The sequence below is a fragment of the Antechinus flavipes genome, chromosome 3 (assembly GCF_016432865.1).
Source record: "Antechinus flavipes isolate AdamAnt ecotype Samford, QLD, Australia chromosome 3, AdamAnt_v2, whole genome shotgun sequence".
NCBI classification, from domain to species: domain Eukaryota; kingdom Metazoa; phylum Chordata; class Mammalia; order Dasyuromorphia; family Dasyuridae; genus Antechinus; species Antechinus flavipes.
In genome coordinates, this window is record NC_067400.1 from 570,828,700 (window position 1) to 570,852,344 (window position 23,645).

Genomic DNA, 23,645 nt, shown 5'->3' on the forward strand with positions numbered 1-23,645 from the left:
GAAGATACATAGATGAAAAAAGGCATAGTCCCTATTCTTGAAGACCTTCCATTACAGGAGGGATATAAGACATACACAAATAACTATGATAGAAATTAGAATGTGAAGACTACTTAGCATAAATCAGAGAGGGATAAAATGCTGGAATGTTAAGTTTTATTGAAATCACTGGCTGGCTGGATCAAGAAAACCTTAATGGAAGAGATGCCTTATCTTAAAGAAAGAGAAAGATAGCAATAGGCAGAGTTTAGAAGGGAATTGTGGCAGGAATGGAAGTATGGCTTACACAAACAAAGTTTCCTTGTCATTAAAAGGGGGCTAATAATACTTGTGTGACCTCTATTATAGGTTATAATTAAAAAAGCATTTCGTAAAATGTTCACCCCTGATACATATTGAGTCATTTAGCCACAGGGATAAGTTTTTCAGCCCAAGCAGTGCCTTGAAGACTCTCCTTCTAGTCCATTTTATAAGTGAAACTACTTCTTTTGTTGATTAATGCTTGATGTTTTTTAGGTTGTATATTTATATGTTTATTCTCAGTTATGGGGGATTAATTTTTGTTGTTTGCTTTAACTAAAGCTTATCTTGATTTGGTTATTCAGTAAAATCTATTTTTTCCAAATTTATTGCTTTTTCCAATTGCTTCCATCCTTTGGATCTTTTCCTTTCTCTTGACTCATATTGCTAACACCCTACTTCTACTTCATTATTTCTTGGAGACAACACTGATAGCCTTCTAATTGGTCTCCCTGCCTTTTTAATCTGTATTTTACACAACTGCCAAATTATCTTCCTAAGGCCTAGATCAGACAATATTACTCTTCAGTTTAGTAACTTCCTACTATATGATGAAATACAAATTCTTTAGCCTGACATTTAAATTCCTTCATGGTCCAGCTCTAACCCATCTTTTCCAACCTTATTTTTCTTATCACTCCTCTTCATGCAATTTACATTCCAACCAGCCCAGAACTCAGCATGCATTTCTTACCTCTCTGCATTCCTGTAGATGGTCTCTGTTGTCTAAAATATCTACCTTCCTCATCTTTCCCTTTTATCCTTATCTATCTGAAAGATTTCCTCAGTTTAAAATGTTCTTTAGCTCCTGTAATATTCCTAGAGTACTTCATCTGAATCCTTCATTTATCACCCCCCCTCTCATATTTTACAGACAAGGGGAAATACTGGACATAAATTTTACACTGATTTTATGAGAAGGTATTTTTTGATAAGATACCTTATACTGTTCTTGGGGAAGATGAAAAGATCAGCCATAAGTACTAATACTATAAACAAATGGATTCAGATTGTTCAGGAAGACAGGTTCAAAGAGAGTTAGTTATCAGTGGTTCTGGGTCAGTGCAGCAGGGGAGTTCTTCACCAATGTGTTGAACCCTTGGTTGACCTTCTGATTTTTTCCAATTTTTACCAATAAGTTGCATAAAAATAGAAATCATATTTTTATTAAATTTACAGATGATCTAAAGCTAAGAGGAATAGCCAGCCACCCCAGTGGATGATGACTGGACTGGACTAAATCTAAAAAAAAAATTCAGTAGAGATAAATGTAAAGTCATATACTTGGTTACAAAATAATTTCATAAGCTGAGGTCTAGATAAATAGCAGTTATTATGAGAAACAATCTTCCTGCAAGCTCAATGTGTGACAGCAGTGTGATGTGAGAGCCAAAGAAGCTAAGGCAAATCTTGAGCTGTATTAAGAAAGAAATAAATAACTTCCAGGATTTTGATAAATTGGAAAGTTTTCAGAGGAGAGTCTTCAGTCTGGTGAGGGACTTGGAATTCATGACAGATATGGATTGGTTGAAGGAACTGGGAGAACACAATAACTATTTTAAAATATTTGAAAGGATTAAATTATACTATGTGCCTCCACAACCAGGACCAATGGGAGGAAATTGCAGAGTTGCACATTTAGGATTGCTGCCAGGAGAAATTTCCTAACAATTAGAGCTGTCCCAAAATGGAATAGATTGTGTTGAGAAGTGTCAGTTCCCTTTTCTTGGAGGTCTTCAAGCAGAAGTTTATGACTACTTATCCACAATGCTTTAGTGAGGAATCCTTTGGTATATATTTTAGGCTAACTGGCCAAGAAACCTTCTGTCTTACAAATTCTGTAATTCTGTGATTGTGTGACATATGTCCTCCATCTTTACTCTAATAGAATGTAAGCTTCCTGAGGACAAGAGTTGGTTATTTTCAGAGTCTGAGAGTCTGAAAACTCCAGCAGTCTTATGCATAGTAGGCCTTTTATAAATGGTGTTTGAATTGGAAAATCTCTACAACCTTTAGTTGCTTTTAATAAAATACATTGGCACTAATAATATTAGTCTAGCTACATGATAACTAGAATAAAAGTTTCAGAATGAAAGCTGAATAATAGGTAAGTTATTATTGTATGTGATTTGTGGGTGTTATATCCTTCCTTCTAGATTGTAAGCTCCATGAGAGCAGAGACTATGTCATCATGATATTTGTATGTCTTTAGGGCTTAGAACAGGGTTTTTTCACCAGATCAGTTCTTAATAACTGGTTGGTGAGTGAAAATGTGGAACAGAGGAGGTCTTGAGGTGAAAAAGAGTTGGGGCCCAGATGAGCCAGCAGGGCAGAGTGTGTGCAAGGGTATAACTAGAGATCAGACCAGATAGGAAGCTTTGTGGTGGGTCTCTTGAATCCTAGAATAAGGAGTTTGCTTTTTATCCTTTAGGCAATGGTGAGCCACTGAAGGTAGGAAGACTATTGTGACAACTACGTGAAGGAATGATTGGAGAGGGAAGAGACTGGAGAAAAGAGAAACCAATTAGGCTATTATCATAGTCCAGGTGAGAGGCAATGAGGACCTGAATTAGGGTGGTGGAAGTATGAGTCAGAAGAGCCACACGTGATATTGCCAATGAATCTGGACTGGCTCAGAAGGGATATATTTCCTACCACTTGAAAACTCTCAGTTCTGTTATTACTTTAGTGATCCAGTACAACTCCTTTTCTTTCTGTTCCAATCTTGACACTGATTTAAATTTCCTTATTCATTTTCACAGTCTTTTCCCTTCTGTCTTGTAATTTTGGAACATATCATTCATCCTTTAGTGAAAACTCATGTTCTGATGATCTGAGAAGAAGGATATACCTCTTGCTTTTCGTAGCTCATTCACATTGAACCAGTTTTCTCCTGAAAAAGACATAAAAGCCATTTAAAACAAGTACCAACTGAACTGTCCCTTTTAAATATGCTTTGTGGCCCCCTTCATCATTAGAGAGGATCATGTCTTTGTTGTCTTTGTTCTCTATACTCAGAGACTCTAGTCATTTCTCTTATGGTGTAGTGCCTTGATTTACTATTAGTTACTTGCTTGTTATCTTAACTAGGAAAAATGATCACTAACTAAAAGAGTCTTTGTAATAACTGCTAAAACCTTGCCCACTGCCCCAGACATACAAAAAGAACTGGTTGCTATAGTCCACAGTTATTTGGGAAAGAACCAATTTTCCTCTCTCCTTCCCTTTTCACACTTCCGCACTGGAAACTTGGCTGCTATTGCTTCTCTGCTTTTGTAGCTTTGGTGATGATAGGGCATCTTTTTTATAAGATCAGTCAGTCAAGTATTAAGCACTAAGTGCATGGGGATACAAGAATAACGAATGAAACAGACACTACTAGAACTGTGCTGATCTCCAAGAGTCAAGGCTTTAGATCTAGAAAGAATCTCAGAAGTATCCATTCCAAATCATTTTATTTTATAGGTGAGGAAATTGAAACCCAGGTAAGGGAAGATGGAGGCCCTGTCTCTAAATGCTGTAGAGTGGGCTTGTCTCTGGGCTGACATTCAACAAAACTAATAACCTGCTCAATGGCTCCTTGGGAAGAGAGGAATGCAATAACTACTGCTAGTGCCTTATCAATATAAATGCCTCCTACCTATTTTATTTATTGCAAATTAGAATGGGACTGGGCAGTTAGCACAGTTCTGTTTGTTATACAGCTACAAATGATCAGAGAGATCCTCTGAATTTTATATCCTTCTGATAGAAAATATGCTTTGCTTCCTCTTCCCTATATGATCTGAGCAACATCACTGACTTTCTCTGGACTTTCCTTTGCTCTGCTGTAAAAAAGGAAAAGTTGAATTAGCTGCTCCTGAGGTTCCTTCCAACTCTGTGCTACATTCTCTTCCAGCTCTGAGCTTCTGTGCATCCCTTTGCAGTGCAGTGTTTCTAGATTTCCAATATGTTTAATCCTTAAACTGAAGATGAATGTGGCTGATATACAGAGATGAAAGAAAAACTGGAAGGGAGCAGATTATGAAGAGCTTTAAATATCAGAGTTGTTTACATTTGATCCTAGAAGTCAGATTGAACCACAGAATTTTATTGAGTAGAGGAGTTACATGATCACAAATGTACTTCAGGGAGGTCATTTGAGTAGCTGGTAGAAGATAGATTGGAGTGGGGAAAGACACAAGTCTGGGAAAACAATTGGGAGGTTATCACAATAGTGTAAGGAAGAAGTTGAGAGAAAAGGACATATACAAGCAATGTTATGATGCTAGGAAAAAATATGGCAACTAACTAGATATATAGATGAGTGTGTGGTGATTGAAATTATGGAATGTATTGTTGATACTGTTGTTATAAGTGATATGATTTCAACATGAAGTCACTTGGGCCAAGTGGTCTTTATGACCATGAACATAACAGTCCGTACCATTCCACTGTCCTGATTCATTCTGATTCTGGGCCAAACATAGAAACATCCTCAGTTTCTGATTAGACAAGACTCCTGGCCAACTATAGTGGTTATGCATTGATACTTACTCTTGGAGTACCCATTTATCAATCCCAACCCAATTTCTAGTCCTGATTAAAAAGACCTTCCACTTGACTCTTGTATCAATAGGCGATTCTATGAAATTTCCCCACTATAACTGGTGATGAAGATGTGAGTGGCCTAGTCCTATGTGGCAAGATCTGTCTGTATGTGTTGCCATATTGTGTATGTTTTTACTTTAGTTTTTGCTTTCTTGCTTTGTAATAAAGCTCATGTTTGTGCTTCTTCTTCAGTATCAATTTTCTGTGGATTAAGAGTGGATGAAGTCACAAATTGCATAGGTATAGATAGGAGAGAGAAAAGGGCATGCAACTGAACAAGTTACCTACTGTTAGGAATCATGGTGTAGATGATGATACAGCAAAGAAGATTGAGAAGGAGCAATCAGGCAGGTTGGGGAAGAATAAGAGAAGAGGGCCATGAAACTTAGAGATCAAAGAATAGGTAAGAGGATTGGGTACTTAGTTAGTGTTTATTTCATCTGTATCATTGTAGTAATTAGATATGTTGTTTGCTTTATTCCACTTTCTTTACTCTTCATCATTTCGTTCACATTTTCTCATATTCTTCTGAATTCGTTGTTTTCCTTCTCTTGTAATGAACCAACATTCCAATGCATTCAACCTATACTATTCAGCTATCCCTTAGTTTTATGAGCTCTTGCTTTGTTATTTTGCCACCATAAAAAAAGCCTTATTGTGAATATTTTGATAAGTGTAGGCCCTTTATTTCTGTCTTTTCATATCCTTGGGGAATATATCCAGCAAGGGTATTTCTGGTAAAAGGGTTCGAACAATCTAGTGACTTTACTTGTATAATTCCAAATTGTTTTCCAGGATGGTTAGACCAATTAACACCCCCACCACCATTGGGAAGTTAGATCTAATTCATATTAGAAAGTGCAAACTTCACTTACATTACATTTTATATAGTTTTTTTCTTTATAAGAGAATGTTCCCTGGATGATAATGAGGTTTTTCCAAATAATTTTTTCAGTTTGTTAGGGTTGTAATAAAATTATTTGAAAGTATAAGAGAAATCAAAAGAAAAGCTTTAACATAACCATTGTTTATCCTCTAGTGTTGTTAAGCTTCTGGATTCTCTACTATGGAGAGAAGTTCTGATATTACTAACTAGAAAGCATCAGAGGAAAAAGTATATGCTCAATTGTTGTAACCATCAGGGTTGGATAATTGGTTGAATAATTTTTTGTATTTATAGAACATATTTTTATGTGAAATCAAAGGGATTTTGAGATGTTAAAATAAAATCTTGACTCCTAACTTTGGAGAAATAAGTCATTCTGGAATATTGATTTGTTATTCAAACTCATGCTCATATAACACTTTACTATTTATAAAATGTTTTCCTAATGATAAATTTTGGAGATAGGTAGTGCATATGTTATTATCCGTATTTTGCAGATGAGGAAACTGAGGCCCAGAGAGATGAAGGGACTTGACAGCATCATCTAACTAGTGGCTTTCAGAACTGGGATCTGAACTCCAGCATTCTTCTGACATCAAGTCTGTTGCTCTTATGAGTAGAGCCACACTGCATTTCTGTAAACTAAGGGAGCTTAGACTTCAAACCCTGAGACTTGTTTTATATTAACTTAATTGAATAAACATTTTTCTGAAATGCACCATACACTTCCCTGTATTTTTTAACAGAAATTTTTATCATTTAACTTGGTCATCATTGTGAGCATTACTTTTTACAGAGTCAGAACTTATCTCCCCCAAAAAGGTTTCAGTCTAAATGGGGAGGTTCATGTTTACAAATAGTATTGGGCCGACTTCATCTAGGCCTTGGAACATTGCAGAGTCTTCAGAATGAAATCCACAGCCATTCAAAAGCATTTGACCTAATAGTCCACAGAAGAAAAACCGAGTGGTTAAAGGCCTATTGTCTGTATTCTGATATTCCATTTTATGAATAGCTCATAGTGCTATTCTGTCATGCCACATATGTTGGCCAACCATTACAAATGGACAGTGGACTGGGCCTAGCATGTTTTTATCATAAATAACTGCCAGCAAAAACAAACAAAGGGCAGAGTCTTAACTAAATTAACAACAAAGAATACCCTTTTATTCTGGCCTTCCCAAAGTTCTGCCATCTTTCATAGAGTCATAGGTTTAGATCTAGAAGGGAGCTTAGAGATTGCTGAACCATGTAGCCTCTCCATTTTGAAAATGAGGAAACAAGCAAAGAGAGGTGAAGTGACTTGCCCAAAGTCACACAGCTAGTAAGTGGCAAAGGCAAAACTATTTTTTATGTTTTGATATTTTTATTTTCCCCAGTGACATGTAAAACAATTTTTCATTTGTTTTTAAAACTTTTGAGTTCCAAATTCTCCCCCTTTCTCCCTACCCCATCACCATTAAGAAAGCACATGTGAAGTTATGCAATACATTTCCATAAAAATCATGTTGTGAAAGAAAAGATAGCTCTCTCCCCTCTCCTCAAGAAAGTAAGAAAAATAAAGTTAAAAAAACAGTATACTTCAATCTGTATTCAGACACAATCATTGTATACCCAAAGAGCTATGGATGGTATTTTTCATCCTAAATCATTTGGAGTAATTGTAGGTCATTGCATGACTGAAAATAGCAAAGTCATTCACAGCTGATCATTCTAAACATTGCTATTAACTTTGTACATAGTATATTTCAGTTTGTTTGAATTCATGGAGAACTCTCCAAGTTTTTCTGAGGACATCTTGCCCCTCATTTCCCATAGAACAATAATATTCCATCATAATCTCATACCACAATTTATTCAGCTATTCCCCAATTGATGGGCATCCCCTTAATTTCCAATTCTTTTTCTTGAGAAAAAAAAGTTGCTATAAATATTTTTATGCATATAGGTTCTTTTCCTTTTTGAAAAAATCTCTTTTGGGGATTCATGCCTAGTAGTTATATTGCTAGGTCAAAGTATATGCATAGTTCATATCCTTTAATAACAAAAAATAAATTTGACTCAGTTCCCCATACATTTGAGAAATGAGGCCTTCATCAGAGAAATTTGCTTCAATATTCTTTTCATAGAAAATGTATTTTCTCTCCTGTTTGTTCTGTTCTCTCTTTCCTTTCACCTGTCCCTCTTCAAAGGCAAAATTTATCTTTCCAGCCTCAAGTCCAGTTTCCTGTCTGCTACATTGTGCTGTGCCTCTGCCTTAATGCTTTTTCTTTATTCTTTTTCTTTTTATCTACATAGTGTAATTGGTATGTATATAGCTCTTTTCTGTTGATTTTATTCCACATCATCTCACGGAGGTCTTCATATAATTTTTGTATGCTTAAGGGTTTTCATTCTTATGATACCATTTTATACTTGTATTCCACAGCTCAGTAGGCCCCAAGTAGAGAAGGGATTCTAAGCTCATAGGGTCATGAATTCATCCTGAGGTGGGTTAACCCCAAAGGAGGAAATGTCAAGTTTTCCCCTCACTTATCCTATCCCCTCTCAGAGAAACTCCAGGCATAATCACAAATAGAAAAAAAATTGAGCAATCAGATCTCTTACAGAAGATGTATTCAGTGTATATTATGGGTATCAGGCACAGTTCCATTATTTTCTCCACCACAGAAACTGCATAAGATGTAAGAGAACGCAAAAGCATGTGCAAATACAGAAAACACAAAATGTGCCTCAGTTCCCTCATCTGTAAAATGAGCTGGAGAAGGAAATGGCAAATTACTTCATATTTTTGCCAAGACAATCACAAATGGGGTCACAAAGAATCATAAAAATGACTGAATAATAAAGTAATGTTTAAACTATTTCTGCTAGGTCATGGTATTTTATCACTATAGCTTTGGCATTTAACTATGATATATTCAGATATGTCAGATTTTTCCTTCTCCCTTGAAAGTATGCTGTGGATTCTTTACATTCATATTTTACTAGTTTAAACCAATTTTGTAAATATTTCTGACAGTTTCCTGAAATAGGGTTTCTAAATTCTTTTAGCCAATTAGCAAGAGGAAATAGAGATCATAACAAAGGAAGGCAATTTTGACTCATAAGTTCTACTGAGACTTGGTAGGGTGAAACTCATGATAAGAATATGCTCTAGATGCACCTTGTTCAAAAGAAACAAAATGGTTTAAAAAGAGAGAGATAATGGGGTAATAGTGAATATCAGGAAGGCATAGTCATGTCAAAAAGTTCAAGAATATAACAGGAAAGCAGGATAGAGAACATTTGGGTAAATAGTGAAGGGAAAGCAGAAGTGATTTGTCATCAGAGTATACTATATACCACCAGGACAGAAAGAGGAAATAGATGATACAGAGGAGAATTAGAGTAGTGGTGAAAGACTTCACTGATCTTGACATTTCTTGAAACTTTTCCTCTGTCAAGAGCAGATAGCTGATAATTTCTTGATTTGCCTTAATGGCAATTAATGATAATTTCATTCTAATACAAGCTATTTATGCTTAACATAGCAACTGTTAGGTTTGGTTTTTTTTCTTTTAATTATTTTATCAGAATGATATACAAGTTTTCCTAATAATTTTGATATTAGCCAAAATTTTAATTCTGTGCTGTGTCTAATTTTCATTAATAGGGATAAATTAATTACTGGAGGGAAAGTAATCATTCCATCCAATAATTTTTGATAAGAAGAAATTTGGACTTTATGCTTTATCAGTAAGCATATTTCAAATGTTTCAGAAGAAATGTAGTGAGGATTGAGTGAATTAAAATTCTGTGGGAAGAATCATCACAAGAGGAGGTAGGAAACTCCCATGAATGAAATTGTGAAGACAAAAAGAGAGAAACAGTTCTATTGTGGAACACAGAAGTTGTTTGAAGAGCCTGACACAGGAAAGTCTCTAACCAATTTAGATTTTAAAAAGATATATGCAGAAAGTGGAAATAATGGCAAAGTAGCAGAGCAAGAGTATAAGAAGTATGGAATAATCCTGTGAAAATCTCAGAAATACCAAAATTTTACATAAATTGAGGATATGGGGGGAAATATGGTTTTTAAATTTATTGAGGAAAAGAGGAAGATCATTACCTCTGAGACATACCTCTGATACATATCACTGAACATCACTATACCTCATATTTTTTTCTTTATCTGTAAAATATTGGGTGTGGATAAGATAATTTCCAGTTTTAGACCTGTCATTCTGTAATCAAAGAAAAAAAATCAGACATCTGCTCCATTTTTCTTAAACTTCTCTCTTTTCTGCTAAGGAGAATGACATTTTTTTTACACAAAGAACTTCTAGGATAATAATCCTTCTGTACTCTGCTCTAGTCAGATCATATCTGTAGTATTGTGTTCAGTTCTGAGTGTTGCAGTTTAAGAAGGACATTGATAAGCTAGAGAAGGTCTAAAGGAGGCAAACAGTAATGATGAAAAACCTCAAGTCCATGCCAGTTGAGGATCTGTTCAAGGACCTGAACTAGAGAAGATTGGGCCAGGGAAGAGGGGGAACAATAGGGAGGGGTCATAATAGTTGTATTTAGGAAATTGAACATTGGTCCTATGGAGGAGGGACTTGTTCTATTTGTCTTTAGAAGGTAGAACCCAGGAACAGTGGAAGTGGCCAAGGGGCAATTATGGATTTGATATTAGGAAAAAATGACTAATACATAGAGCTATCTAAAAAATGGAATGAGCTGCCTCTGGAGGCAGTGGCTTCCCCTTCACTGGAGGTCTTTGAGCAAATAGTTGATGATTGCTTTTTTTGTATATGTTTATAGTGAATATTTTTTATAGTTATTAATTGCGGAGACCCACTTCAACTCCAAAATTCTGTGATTCTGTTTATTATTATTTTTATTAAGGTATGTCTTTAATCCTAAATTTGTTGCCTCATGTTTTACTCTCCAGATTTGCATACTTTCCAGAAGTTTGGCTTATTCAATGATTTCCTGAATATTTTCTTGCCTTGAGATAAGCAAAAACTCTAAATCCCTACAAGCTATGAAATTTCAGTCTTTTCCCTGCTGCTTTCCCTCTTGGCCTTCCCCAAATAGTATAAAAGATTTCAATCAATACCTTCTTCCTTGGCTTTTGCCTGAGGGGCAAGGAAGAGCAAGCTAATACTCATGGTTTTATCCCTAACTGGCTGACTCTCTCCTTCCTCTTTATTTCTGGATCCAGACTCTTCCCCTGATGTGGGATCCACAGACCTGTGAGAGAATAGATTGGAGAACTAAGATTATAGCAATTTTTCTCTTGGACCAAAAAGTATTTAAGTCTGAAACCTAAAATTTAAAAAGAAATTAAGTCCCAAGTGTGACCATTACCTTTAAATTTCTTTTCATTCTCTTCCTATGAACAAAAAACTTTGCTTTTGTCTGCTCACCTACATCTTCTGTCTGACTGTCCACAGATGCCATTTTTGCATCTGTGCTTATAGATTAAATGACTGTACATACTAATAATGTTGAATTAATTAAGTTTTGATGAGTTTTTGGCTAAGGAAAACACTAGGTCTCAGATCCCAGTAGAACTCAAGAATGAGAAAAATTAAGCAAAGGAAAAATTAAGAAAAGCTATGACTCAGATTAGTTTGCTATGCCTCATGAAAGCTTGGTTTGAGGTAACATTCTATTTGAGCAAAAGTATAAATTATAATACAGAGATATTTGTGGTTGACCAAGAGAAGATGCAAAGGAAATAGAATATTCGGGGGCAGCTTTGTGTGGCATTGTAGTGCATAGAGTTCTAAGTCTGACTGAGGAAAACGAGTTCAAATCTGGCCTTAGACACTTTTTGACTATGACTCTAGACACGAAATATAATCTCTATTTACCTCAATTTCCTCAAGTATTAAATGGAAAAATAATACCACCTACTTCACAGGATTGTTGAGAAGATTAGATTGAGATACTTGTAAAGCACAGGACCTAGTACATAGTTGTACTATAAAAATGCTTATCCCTTTCCCTTTCCCAAATACAGACTTTTTAGAGGTCTAGGGAGAAAAGGAAGTGGCTTTGGAATGTATTAAGAGAGAGCCAAAGGATATCTAAATGTTATCTCAAAACCATATAAAGCTGGACAGTCTATTATAGGTGATTATATTTGCCTTTCTAAGCATTGGTCTATACACTTATAAATTCTCATACCTATAACTATATTATATTCAGAATTGGCCTAAGAATTAATGATTTACTACTAAGAAAAAAAAGCACTGGTCATAAAATTAAATCTTCATCCTTGATGATAGAAAGGGAAGTGATAGGGAACTTGAATCTACAATTCTGTCACATGGACCCATAGCTTTACATTCTCTTACCTTTGTTCATTGTTCTTAGACACACATGCACACATACACAAAGAGTCTGTAGTTTAATTCCCTGCTTGCATTTTCCTCCATTCTAAAATGAAGATGCCTCTACTAACGTCTTTTTCTGGTACCTCACCCTGATATGGATGTGATCCTGGGTTCTCAAAGATTTTTCAGTGAAGCAGAAATTCTACTAAGCTGGAAAGGCTGTGAATATTGACCTAGTGAGGATTAGCCTGGCTAAAGTCAGAGATGCTTCATTACCAGGTTGGCCAAAAAGTGATGAATTTTTTGACCATAGAAACCTTCAAAACATCATCTTCTTATATAGAGTTGCTATCTGATTCAGTGGAGGGAGTACTTCCACCAATGAAATTTTAGAAGTAAAGTAAGATAAAGATAGCAGTGGATTAGGAGTCTGCCTAATCCTATAATTTCTCCATGTTTTCCACTTTTAAGATAAAAATATCAGGAGCATAATAAATACAACAAATGTCTCTAATAATCCCTTTTCTTTTTTTTTTTTTTTTACTAATAAAAGGGATGAGAAATATGGCTAATTTTAAATGGTAGATAATCCCCCACATTCACCTTTTGTTTTGAGATGCATTTGGAAGCTTATATTAAAATATAGGTGTATTCTTACATTAAAAAAATAAAGAATCCCCATTGCAGATCTAATTCATTAGGGACTGAGAACAAGGGTATTTTCTACATCCTGCTCTCCTTCTTCTTTTTTGCTTCTCAATCTTGACCATTTCCTCTCACCTCTCAAAAGGCCCTAAGACTTACCTTTCCTTTGGATATACCTGGAAAGACAAGTTCAGAAAGGCTTTTTCTTTGTAGGCAAAAAGTCAAGAAGTCAAAAAAGTCTTAGAGTAATAGGAGCTACCTAACAATAAAAATGAATGAGCTGAAATGCAAATGATCCAAATGTAGATAATCAACAGATCATTTATTTGCACTATGATTGTGGACAATCAAATGGGAAGCTAGCCTACTTGTTTGGGAACCATGGTCAGTTGTTTACTTTTTTTCCTTATTTCTTCTAAAAACATCTTTCTTTCTTTGTGCAGAGTTCAATAGATAAAAGACTGAGATACCAGCATCAAGGAGAAGAGATGCAGAAGCTTCAACAGAACTTGCAAAGAGTCCAGACTCTGTGTAGCTCAGCTGAAAGAGAACTTCAGTTTGAACGGACAAAAAGCTTTGATTTAAAGCAGCATAACAACTTACTTCAGGAAGAGAACATTAAGGTAAGCATAGTTTCCTTGCTTAACCACTAGGGGAATAAGTAATCAGTAAGCACTTATATGTTGTCTCATTATTGTCACTATCTTGGATGAAATTATTGATGTTACCCACCCATTCTTTAGGATTAGATTATTTGGTTTCCAAATTATGTCTATTTTTCCATCACCCTTTATTGCACATAATTTTTATTGCATCATGATCTGAAAAAGGACACATTTGGTATTTCTGCCTTTCTGCATTTGATTAGGGGTTTTTAATACTATAATATCTGACAGTCTTTTTGCAGGTATCATGTATCACTGAAAAAATGCTCAATTCCTTCTTATCCCCATTTAGTTTTTCCCAGTGGTCTATCATATCCAACTTTTCTAAAGTTCTACTGACCTCTTTTACTTCTTTCTTGTTTATTTTATGGTTAGATTTATCTAGTTCTGAGAGAGGAGGTTGAGATCCTCCACTAGTATAATTTTTTTCTTCCTGCAACTCACTTAACTTCTGCTCTAAGAATTTGAGTGTTATACCACTTGGTGAACATATGTTTAGTATGGATATATTACTTCATTATCTATGGTATTCTTTAGCAAGATGTAGTTTTTCTTCCTTTTCACTTTTAATTAAATTTATTTTTTTATTTCAGTTAAAGCATAGTATATTCTGCTCCAGTCTTTTATCTTAATTCTGTGTGTATCTCTCTGATTCAAATACGTCTCTTGTAAATGACATACTGTAGGATTCTGGCTTTCAATCCTTGCTGCTATATGCTTCCATTTTATGGGAAAATTCATCTCACAGTTATGGTTACTAACCTTGTATTTCCCATCATCCTATTTTTCCTGCTTATACTTCTCTCTCTCCTTTCATCTTTTCCTTCCTCACCAATACTTTGTTTCTGACCACCACTTCTCCCAATCTGCCTTCCCTTTTATATGCCTCCTCCTACTTCCCTTTAGGATGAGACATTTCTATATCAAACTAAGTATGTAAGCTATTTCCTCTTTGAGTCAAATCTGATTAGACTAAGCTTCAAACAATGCTCATCTGGGTCCCTTCTTTTCCTCTGCTGTAATAGGTCTTTTGTGCCTCATCAGGTGATATTATTTACTACCATTTTACCTCCTCTTTCCTCTTTTTTCCAGTATAATCCTTTTTCCAGCTCTTAATTTCTTTTTTTTATATCATCACATTAAAGTCAACTTATACTCACACCTTCTGTTTATGTATACTCTTCTAATGGCCCTGACAAAGATACAGTTCTTAAAGAGTTACAAGTATCAACTTCCTGTGAAGAGATGTAAATAGTTTAATCTTCAAGAAACCTTTTTTTTTCTTTCCTATTTACTTTTTGTGCTTCCCTTGAGTCTTGCATTTGAAGATCAGCTTTTCATGAAAGTGATTGAAAATCTCCTATTTTGTTGAATGTTCATCTTTTTTTCCCTAGAAAGATAATGCTCAATTTTTCAGCAGGCACTTATTAAGCACCTACTGTGTGCCAGGCACTATATGCTAAGTTCTGAGGAAATGAGGAAAGACAAGTCAAGTTATGAAGTTATCAAGAAGTTTACAGTCAATGGCATATAGTTATGTGCAATTAAAATGCATCAAACATAAGTTGGAGATAATTAACAGTGAGGAGGTTACTCATATAAAAAATTCAAAAAAGATTTCTCATAGAGCGGGATATTTTAACTGTTACTTGAAGGATGTCAAGGAAACCACCCAGAGTCAAGAGATAAATTGTCTTTTGGGAGGAACAACAAGGATGCCCAGTGTCACTGAATATTAGAGTATCTAATAGGTAGTGAAGGGTAAGAATCCTGGAAAAGTAGGAGAGAGCCAAATTATGAAAAGCTTTGAACATGAAACAGAGGAATTTATACTAGTTCCTGGAGGCAATAAGGAACCAATGAAGTCTATTGAATGGAGGTGAAAGGGGGGAAGGGGGAAGGAGTTGGACCTGTGCCTTAGGGAGATCAATTTGACAGTTGAATAGAGGATGGAATGAACTAGAGAGAGAATTGAGTTAGGAAGGCCAACTGTAGAAGGCTGTTGTAATAATCCAGGAGCAAAGTGATGAGGACCAATAAAAGGCATTGCCAGAGGAGAGAAGAGTCTACAAGAAAGCATGCTATAAGTGTATTTTGGCCAACAGACTGGACATGGGAGAGGAGAGAGGGATGAATAGAGAAGTTTGAATTATGGAGGGCCAGGGGGGAGAATATTGGATTCAGTTTTAAACATGTTGAATTTAAAATGTCTATAGGAAATCCACTTTGAGATATCTAGTAGACAGTTAAAATATAAGACTGAAAGTCAGAGAAAAGTTAGATAGTACAACTGAGAATTATTATATTCTCAATTATTACATTTTTGTTACACATGACTATAATCCAAGGAAGCTGATGAGATCACCAAATGCAGTTGTCCAGAAGAAGAGGAGAGACTCCAAGACAGAGGTTTTGAGGGATGCCCACTGTTACTGAGCATGACATGGATGAAGATGAATCTAAAGAGACAGAGAAGTAGTAGGGAAGGAGAAAAATCAGGAGAGAGCAGGGTCACAAAAACCCAAAAAGAAGGAAGTATCAAGGACTGACCAAAAGCATCAAAAGTTGCATAAATGTCAAAAAGGATAACAACTGAGAAAACACCATTAGATTTGGCACTTAAGAGATTATTAGTAACTTTGAAGAGAGCAGTTTCAGTCTTGTAATGAGGTTGAAAGCCAGATTTCAGAGAGTTAAGAAGAGAATGAAAATAAAAGAAGTATAGATACCTCTTGTAGATGACCTTGAAAAGGAGGAGAGATTTAAGATGTTAGCTAGCCTACAACCAATCAAGTGAGGAATTTTTAAGAGCAGAGGAGTCATGTGTGTATTTAAGAAGGAAGTAACCAGTAGACAGGGAGTGATTGAAGAGTAGTGACAGGATATGGGTGATAAAGAAGGTAATCTGCTGAAGAAGATGAGTTGGATTAGGATCAGTTAGGTACATATGGAGTGGGGGTTTGCCTTGGCAAGAAAGGCCACCTCTTCATATGAAATAGGAGTAAAGGGAGAGATAATGGTAGAGGGTATATGACTGATATAAAATGAGGAGGAAAGGATAAGGGGTACCATTTGGATTCTCAGCTGAGAGAGTAGAAGAGGAAGAGTCATGGAAGGTATGAGAAAGGATAAAAAGATCTGGGAAATCCTCTTTTGAATGGGATAGTGAATCTATTAATGAGACATAAGTGAATTGAGGGTCCAAGTGAGATCATGTAACACATTTGTAGTGGATCCAATTGACATGGTTTTTCAGTTTTCCCCAGCTTTGTTCAGTGGCAAGTGTGTAGGAATAAAGGGAATGACTGAGATCTGAGGCTTATCTCAGGGCAAGGGTGATGACCTGGGAAAAGAAAACAGCTTAGAGTTAAATTGGTTCACCAAAACATCAAGATAGTAAAGGGAGACTATACCTCTTTTCTTCAACAGATTTCCCCCTCTGTTCTGCCCCCCTACTTCTCTCCTAGTCTTTGATCATGTTCTGTCTACTTGTTGCTTCCCTAATACCCACCAAAATGCCCATGTCTTCTCCATCCTCAAAAAACCCTTACTTGACTAATTGCTACCTGGTAGCAATCATCCTATATCTCTTTTACTTTTGGCTAAATTCCTCAAAAAAGTTTTCTAATTAAGTGCCTCCACTTTCTTTATTTTCATTCTTTTCTTAACTCCATGCAATCTGGCTTTCAATCTCATCATTCGATTGAAACTGCTCTTTCTAAAGTTACTAATGATTGCCTGCTTAAATGACAAATCTAATGGTCTTTTCTAAATTATCACTCTTGACATTTCTGCAACTTTTGTTACTGATGATCAGTTATTGATATTGTCTTCTTTCTGGATTTTTTGTGATACTATTTTCTACTGGTTTTTCTCTCCACTATATGATCATTTCTTCTTTCCTTTGCTGGATCTTTATCCATGACATGCCCCATCCTAGTGGGGATAGACATCCTTCAAGGTTTTATCACAAGCCCTTTCCTCTTCTGCTACTTTGCGATTTCATTTGGTGAGGTTTTTCTGATCCTTTCTATGCAGATAACTCTCAGATTTATTTGTCCAGCACCAATCTCTCTTCTGACTCCCAAGCTTGCATTGCCCAGTGCCTTTTAGCCATCTCAAACTGGATGTTTTATAGACATCTTAAAACCAGCATGTTCAAAACTGAACTTACCTACCCCCCCCAATACCCACTTTTCTTCCTAACTTTCCCGTAATTCTCAGGGATGCTGCCATCTTCCCAAACACCCAGGCTCACAACATCGGTATCATCCTCAACTCCTCAGCCTTTTATTCTCCTCCCTCCACATCCCATCAGTGTCAAGTCCTTTTCTTTATACTTTTGAAACTTCTTTTGTCTACATCCTATTCTCTCCTCTGACACCGCTACAAGCCTAATACAGGGCCTCACCTCATTCCTAGACTATTGCAGTAGTCTACTTTTTGGCCCTCCTCTCTCAAATCTCCCTTCTCCTGTCTGCTTTGTGATCAAGTGGAGCTGGCTCCATTGCTGTTCCTTGCACACTGCATCTCCCAAATGAGCATATTTAGTGGCCTATTCTCCATTCCTGGAGCACTTTCCCTCCTCATCAGGCCCCCCTAACTTCCCTGGCTTCCTCCAAGTCTCCATTATGGTGCTACCTGTGCAATAGATGCCTTCCATCCTCCTAAATTTTAGTACCTTCCCTTTGAGATTATTTCCAATTTATACTGTTTATATCTTGTTTGTATACAGTTATTTGCAAGTTGTCTCCACATTAGACTGTTTATATTCTATATAGAAAGAGTCACTTAGAAATTTTGTCTAAATCCCAATTTGGATGGCCCAGTGCACTGAGAGAATCCTGGTTTTCTACCTGAGGGTGAGGAGATGACTTCTCATCAGTCACAGAACCCAAGGCCCTTCCCTAGTAGGAATAGCTTCACACACTCTGAGAAACTCAATCAGACCAGGTTTCCTTCTGATTTTCTTTGTTTTTTCCTTACTACCTTTGGATTAGGTAATGCTATTTCACGCGTCAAGGCAGGCCCTTGTTGAGCAGGATTCTTGTTTGTTGAATCTGCCTAATTCGATGGGCAATTGTAATTTTTACCTGTACATTTGGGATAAAATCTGTGTAACATTGACTATTGTAAGACATTGTATAGCTCTAGGAATGCAAGCAAAAAGAAAGCTATGCTTCTCTGAGACCCCAGAAAACTGTTCTGGATTGCGGGCATGGACAGTGTATTCACAATGCACCCTGACTGATAGTAGCTTAACCGTTTCTTTTAAGTTTTTTGAGTATCTCCAAATGTGGTTCATCTGATCTATATGACTTGAATTCTTCAAAGGCAATGAGACACTCCCTTATTAGCTTTTTAAAAACTAATTTCTTTTTATCTTCCTGAGGATCAATTTCCCCCTTTGCTATTTTTGTTCTGATACTTAAGAGAAACAAAATAAAAATTGAACCCTTCGGGCTTCTCTCTCTGGTCTGTTGTCATCATATGCTCCAAAGTAGGCGCTTTTATCCTTTCTTTGATCCTTCATCTTCCTTCCCAAAAAGGAAAAAACAACAACAAACTCTGCCTCTTTTGTTGTCCCTCGTCAACGTCTTTTATGACTATTTTCCCAGGATCTTGTATTTTGGGCTCTTGTATTTATTCTCCTGCTTCCTCTGTCTTCCATCCTCACTGGCAACCACCAGATGGTGCCATTGAACATAGTCAACAGACCTGCGGGAACAACTGGGCACCTTTGCACTTCCACTGCCCGTCCCTTCTTTTGCAGCTGAGGTTTCCTCAATCCAAGGCTTTTACGACAAAAGAAAGAAATGAAGGTTGTTTTTTCCTGCTGCTGCTCCCACGTACAAGATGTGATCCTGAGGCTTGCTCTTGTTCTCCCTCTTAACGAACTAATAATGCTCAAAGCTTGGCCAGAAGTCTCATTCACAGTTTTATAGTGTCACAGGTTTATAGTCATAACCTTACAATGTTACACATTTCCTCCAAGATTTTCAGTCAAATTGTGTCCAGTGACAGTTAGTGCTCACATTTTAAAATTAACCCCAGATTTTTAATAACATAGAAATGGAAGCAAACAGAGACCTCCAAAAACCTGCAGCAGAGTAGTCAGCCATGGAGCAAGAACAACATGACTGTGGTTCAGGAGTTATTTCTTTCAAAGGAGACTTTGTTTCATAGAAGACATAGGTAAATTAACTCCCAGTTCCAGCTTATGAATATCAGCTTATTGGTATTCCTTGAGTGTAGAACCTGTTATCAGATCTTCCCTCTACTCTGGCTAAGTAAACTAAGATGCACGTTACTAGAGAGTAGATTATGATTTATTTTTTGCTTAAATTCAAGAAAGACATAGTTTACTTTGTTTTTTTTTATTTTAAAATTTCTGAACTTTATAAACATGAAATAAAATGAGTACTTCTACAGAACAGAACAGAAAGAAAGGGTTGTAAACAAAATGTGAATTTCTGTTATGTACAGCTTGCTTTTCTTTTAAAATACATAATTTTTTACAGCATAAAAAGATTTTATTACATTTATATATCAGAAGTTATTTGGTCATTCTTAAGTTGCTGAACATTCCCTTAGTTTTCATCTCTTTGTTATATCAAAGAGAGCTACTTATAAATATTAGTGTATATATGGGTCTTTTTTCTTTTTCTTTGAGTTCTTCCTGTTTAGTCAAAAAAATGTGATAGCTATAGTGCTATCAGTACATCAAAAGGTATGCCCAATGACTTAGGAGGCGTAATTTCACACTGCTTTCCAGAATGATCCCACCATTCCCTCAGCAATGCCTTTTTTGCCTGCAGTACATCCAGGAATCATCATTTGTTCTTTGTAATTCTACTTTGCTAGTTTGATGGATGTGTTCATTTGCTTTTTTTATAATTATTAGTAATTTGGAGCATTTTTAATATGGCTGTTGGCAACATGGAAGTTTTCTTTGGAAACACTGATTTGTTAGGGAATGGCTCTTCTTGTAAATTTGAATCAGTTCCTTAAGTGTCTGAGATATGACATCTTTATCGAAGAAAATTTCTGCAAAGATTATTATTTAATTACTTGAGAAAAGATATATTTGATATAAAGTAAATTCATTTGAAGGATTTTTCTGTAGGTTACTAAAATTTGGTCTATGCTAAGACTGTCTTTTTTATTTTCCAATTCTAGATCAAAGCTGAATTGAAGCAGGCCCAGAAGAAACTATTAGATAGCACAAAAATGTGTTCTTCTATCACAGCAAATTGGGAAAGCAGTCAACAGAAAGTAAGAGACCTGGAACAAGAAATACTTAAACAATCCAAAAATATTCAATCACAGAACAGTTTATATGAAAAACTTGCTCAAGAGAAAACCAGAGTGGCTCATGCAGAGAAAATGGTAATTATAAGCATTCATATTTGTACCTTCTTAGTAACTAGGTCCTAGAAACTATCATTGAAATCCTCTTTCTCAAGATTCCTGTGAAGTTCATATCACATTTTACTTGAATGTGGGTATCTACTGATAAAGGATCTGACCTCTTCATCTCCCCATATTCCATAGCTTCTAGATTTTGGGTGGCTTTTCTTTTCTTCTTTTTCCTCCCTATAAGGATGAATTTAAAAGGGCAGAATCTATTAAAGCCACAATGTGACCTTTACAGGATTACAGAATGTCATAATTGGAAGGGTCCTCAGTTGCTATCTTGTCTAGCCCATAAATGAAAAAGAAATCCCCTCTTCAACACACTAGACAAGAGATTGTAGCCTCTCCTTGGAGACCTTGGATCTGGAAGAGTTTACAATGCCAAGGCATGTGGATAGATGTAATTATTGGGAAGTTTTTCTTGCCTCAGCCATTGAGGCAAGTTGCTTTGCAGCTTCTATTTACTGCCTCTAGCTCTACTGTTGGCTGAGTCTAATGTATCTGCCATCTGAAAGACCTTTTTAAAATCTTTATTTAAACTTTTATTTTTTAAATAGTATTTTATTTTTTCAAATACATGCTAAGATAGTTTTCAACATTCATCTTTGAAAAACTTCTCTTTCCCTTCTTCCCTCTCCAAAACAGCAAGCAATCTGATATAGGATATATATTGTGCAATTTTTCTAAACATATTTAAACATTTATCATGTTACATAAGAAAAATAAGATCAAAAAGGAAAAATATGAAAGTGAAAAAAAAAAAGTAGGCAAACAACAACAAACAGGTGTTGTGATCCACATTCGGTGCCCATAGTATTCTCTTTGGATATAGATGACACTTTCTTTCACAAATCTATTGGAATTGCTCAGAAGTGCCAAGTCCATCAGAATTGATCATCACATAGTCTTGTTGCTGTGTACAATGTTTTCTTAGTTCTGCTCACTTCACTCAGCATCAGTTCATGTAAGTCTTTCCAGGCCTTTCTGAAATCAGCCTGCTTGTCATATTTGATAGACAGATTGAAGACTCAGACTGTCCCAAAGCTACCTCCTTTGTGGTTTGCTTTATACTTTTACCTTGAAAAGTATTAAGTGTGTTGTAATCAGCCACCAAACTTAGAGTGAAAGGTTGCTCCAGGCCCCATCCCTTAGGGGCTGTGTATCAAGAGAAGATTACTTAAATTCTCTACAGATGAAGTTCTTTATCTGAAATAGGGACGGTGAAATTTGTACCTATATAATAGGGATGGTTGCATAAACATGAAAAGCATCACAAATCAAACAAAGATATAAATGAGCAAAGTTAGAGAGAGAAGGTACAAAATTTAGGGAGGCTCAGGAAAGGTTTCTCACAGAGGGTGGGATTAAGATCTGAAGGAAGCCAGGGAAGGCAGAGGTGGAGATAAGGAAGGAGAGGGTTCCAGGCATAGGAGATGGCCAGTGTAATCACTAGGAGTCAGAAGTCTTGTGTTTGGTGCAGGGGACAGGCGGAGGCCGATGTCTCTGGCTTACAGAGACTTGGAGATTGGAAAAGGTAGAAGGGACTCAGTCAGCAAACATTTGTTGCAGGCAGGGGAGGCTGACAGTACTGAGGGACTTGAGGGAGCATGATCACCAAAGCTTATTGGATCTTGAAAGAGGATGAGCCTTCAGGCCCGGGTGGAGAAGCCTGAGGGAGTGCAGCAGGCTGAGGAATGACAGGTTATGAAGGGCTTTGAAAGCAAAGCAGTATTTAAACATGATCCTGGAAACAATAAGGAGCCACTGGAGGTTACTGGGTTGTGAGGTGACTATGTCTATGGGAAAGGCAGTTTGAGGTCTCTAAAAGACGGCTCCTGATGTACAACTAGAAGTCAGGAGAGATGTTGTTGTCCAGTTGTTTTTTGGTTGTATCCAACTCTTTTTGACCCCATTTGGGGTTTTTTTTGGCAGAGATACTGGTTTGCTATTTCCTTCTCCAGCTCATTTTACAGATGAGGCAAACTGTTATATGACTTGTCAGGATCACACAACTGGTAAGTCAATGAAGCTGGATTGATATTAGGAAGATGAGGCTTCTTAACTCCAGACCAGCATTCTATCTCCTGGGCCATCCCACTGTCCAGGAGGGCAGTTCAGGATGTGCAAGTAGATCTGAGTGTCATCTGCATAGAAATGATCATTGAAACTGTAGGAGCTGATGAAATGAAATAGTATATCTGAAAAAGAGAAGGGCCCAAGTGGAACGGCCACTGTCATCAGGCAGGACGTGAACGGAGCTCCAGTAAAGGCAACAGAAAGGAGCAGTCAGACAGGCTGAAGAAAACCCAGGAGAGCAGCACCATGAAAGCCCCGAGAGGACAGTCTCAAAAGCTATCGAGAGGTCAAGAAGGAAGAGGATTGAGAAAGGGCCAGGAGAGGAGGCAAGTAAGAGCCTCTTGGTCACTTCAGACACAGCGTTTTGTTTGAACTATGAGATTAACTGCCAGACTAGATGCAACATCAGACACAGAGGCAGAAAGGCTTTGATTCAAGTCCCACCTCACACACTTCAAAGCTATCAATTACTGGGAAAAGTGATCTGATATAATCAGGCTCAGTTTCCATAGATATATTGTGAAGATAAAAATGATACCTGGTATTGAGTTGTTGTGAGAAAAAAATGAGAAAGTCTGAATAAGTTGCTTTACAACTCAAAATGGTGTATTATGTTATCAGTATTAGTTAATATTAATATTATTATTTAAACTCCAAGTGCAACTAGTTATCTTTCTAACCAATCACTGATATCTCATTCAGATTTGTACATGTTCTTCAAATACAAGTTTTAAATCA

The 23,645-nt window shown here is 36.5% G+C and overlaps 1 protein-coding gene across 5 annotated transcripts in view; it reads left to right on the plus strand.

Moving 5' to 3' along the window:
* Nucleotides 1-23,645, plus strand: part of CCDC30 (coiled-coil domain containing 30) — a 145,749-nt gene that overhangs the window by 69,151 nt on the left and 52,953 nt on the right. For all 5 annotated transcript variants that reach the window (XM_051987909.1, XM_051987910.1, XM_051987911.1 and 2 more), the window contains 2 exons: nucleotides 13,194-13,373; nucleotides 20,595-20,804. In XM_051987909.1, the coding sequence (XP_051843869.1) occupies nucleotides 13,194-13,373; nucleotides 20,595-20,804 (390 nt within the window). The remainder of the gene's footprint in view (nucleotides 1-13,193; nucleotides 13,374-20,594; nucleotides 20,805-23,645) is intronic.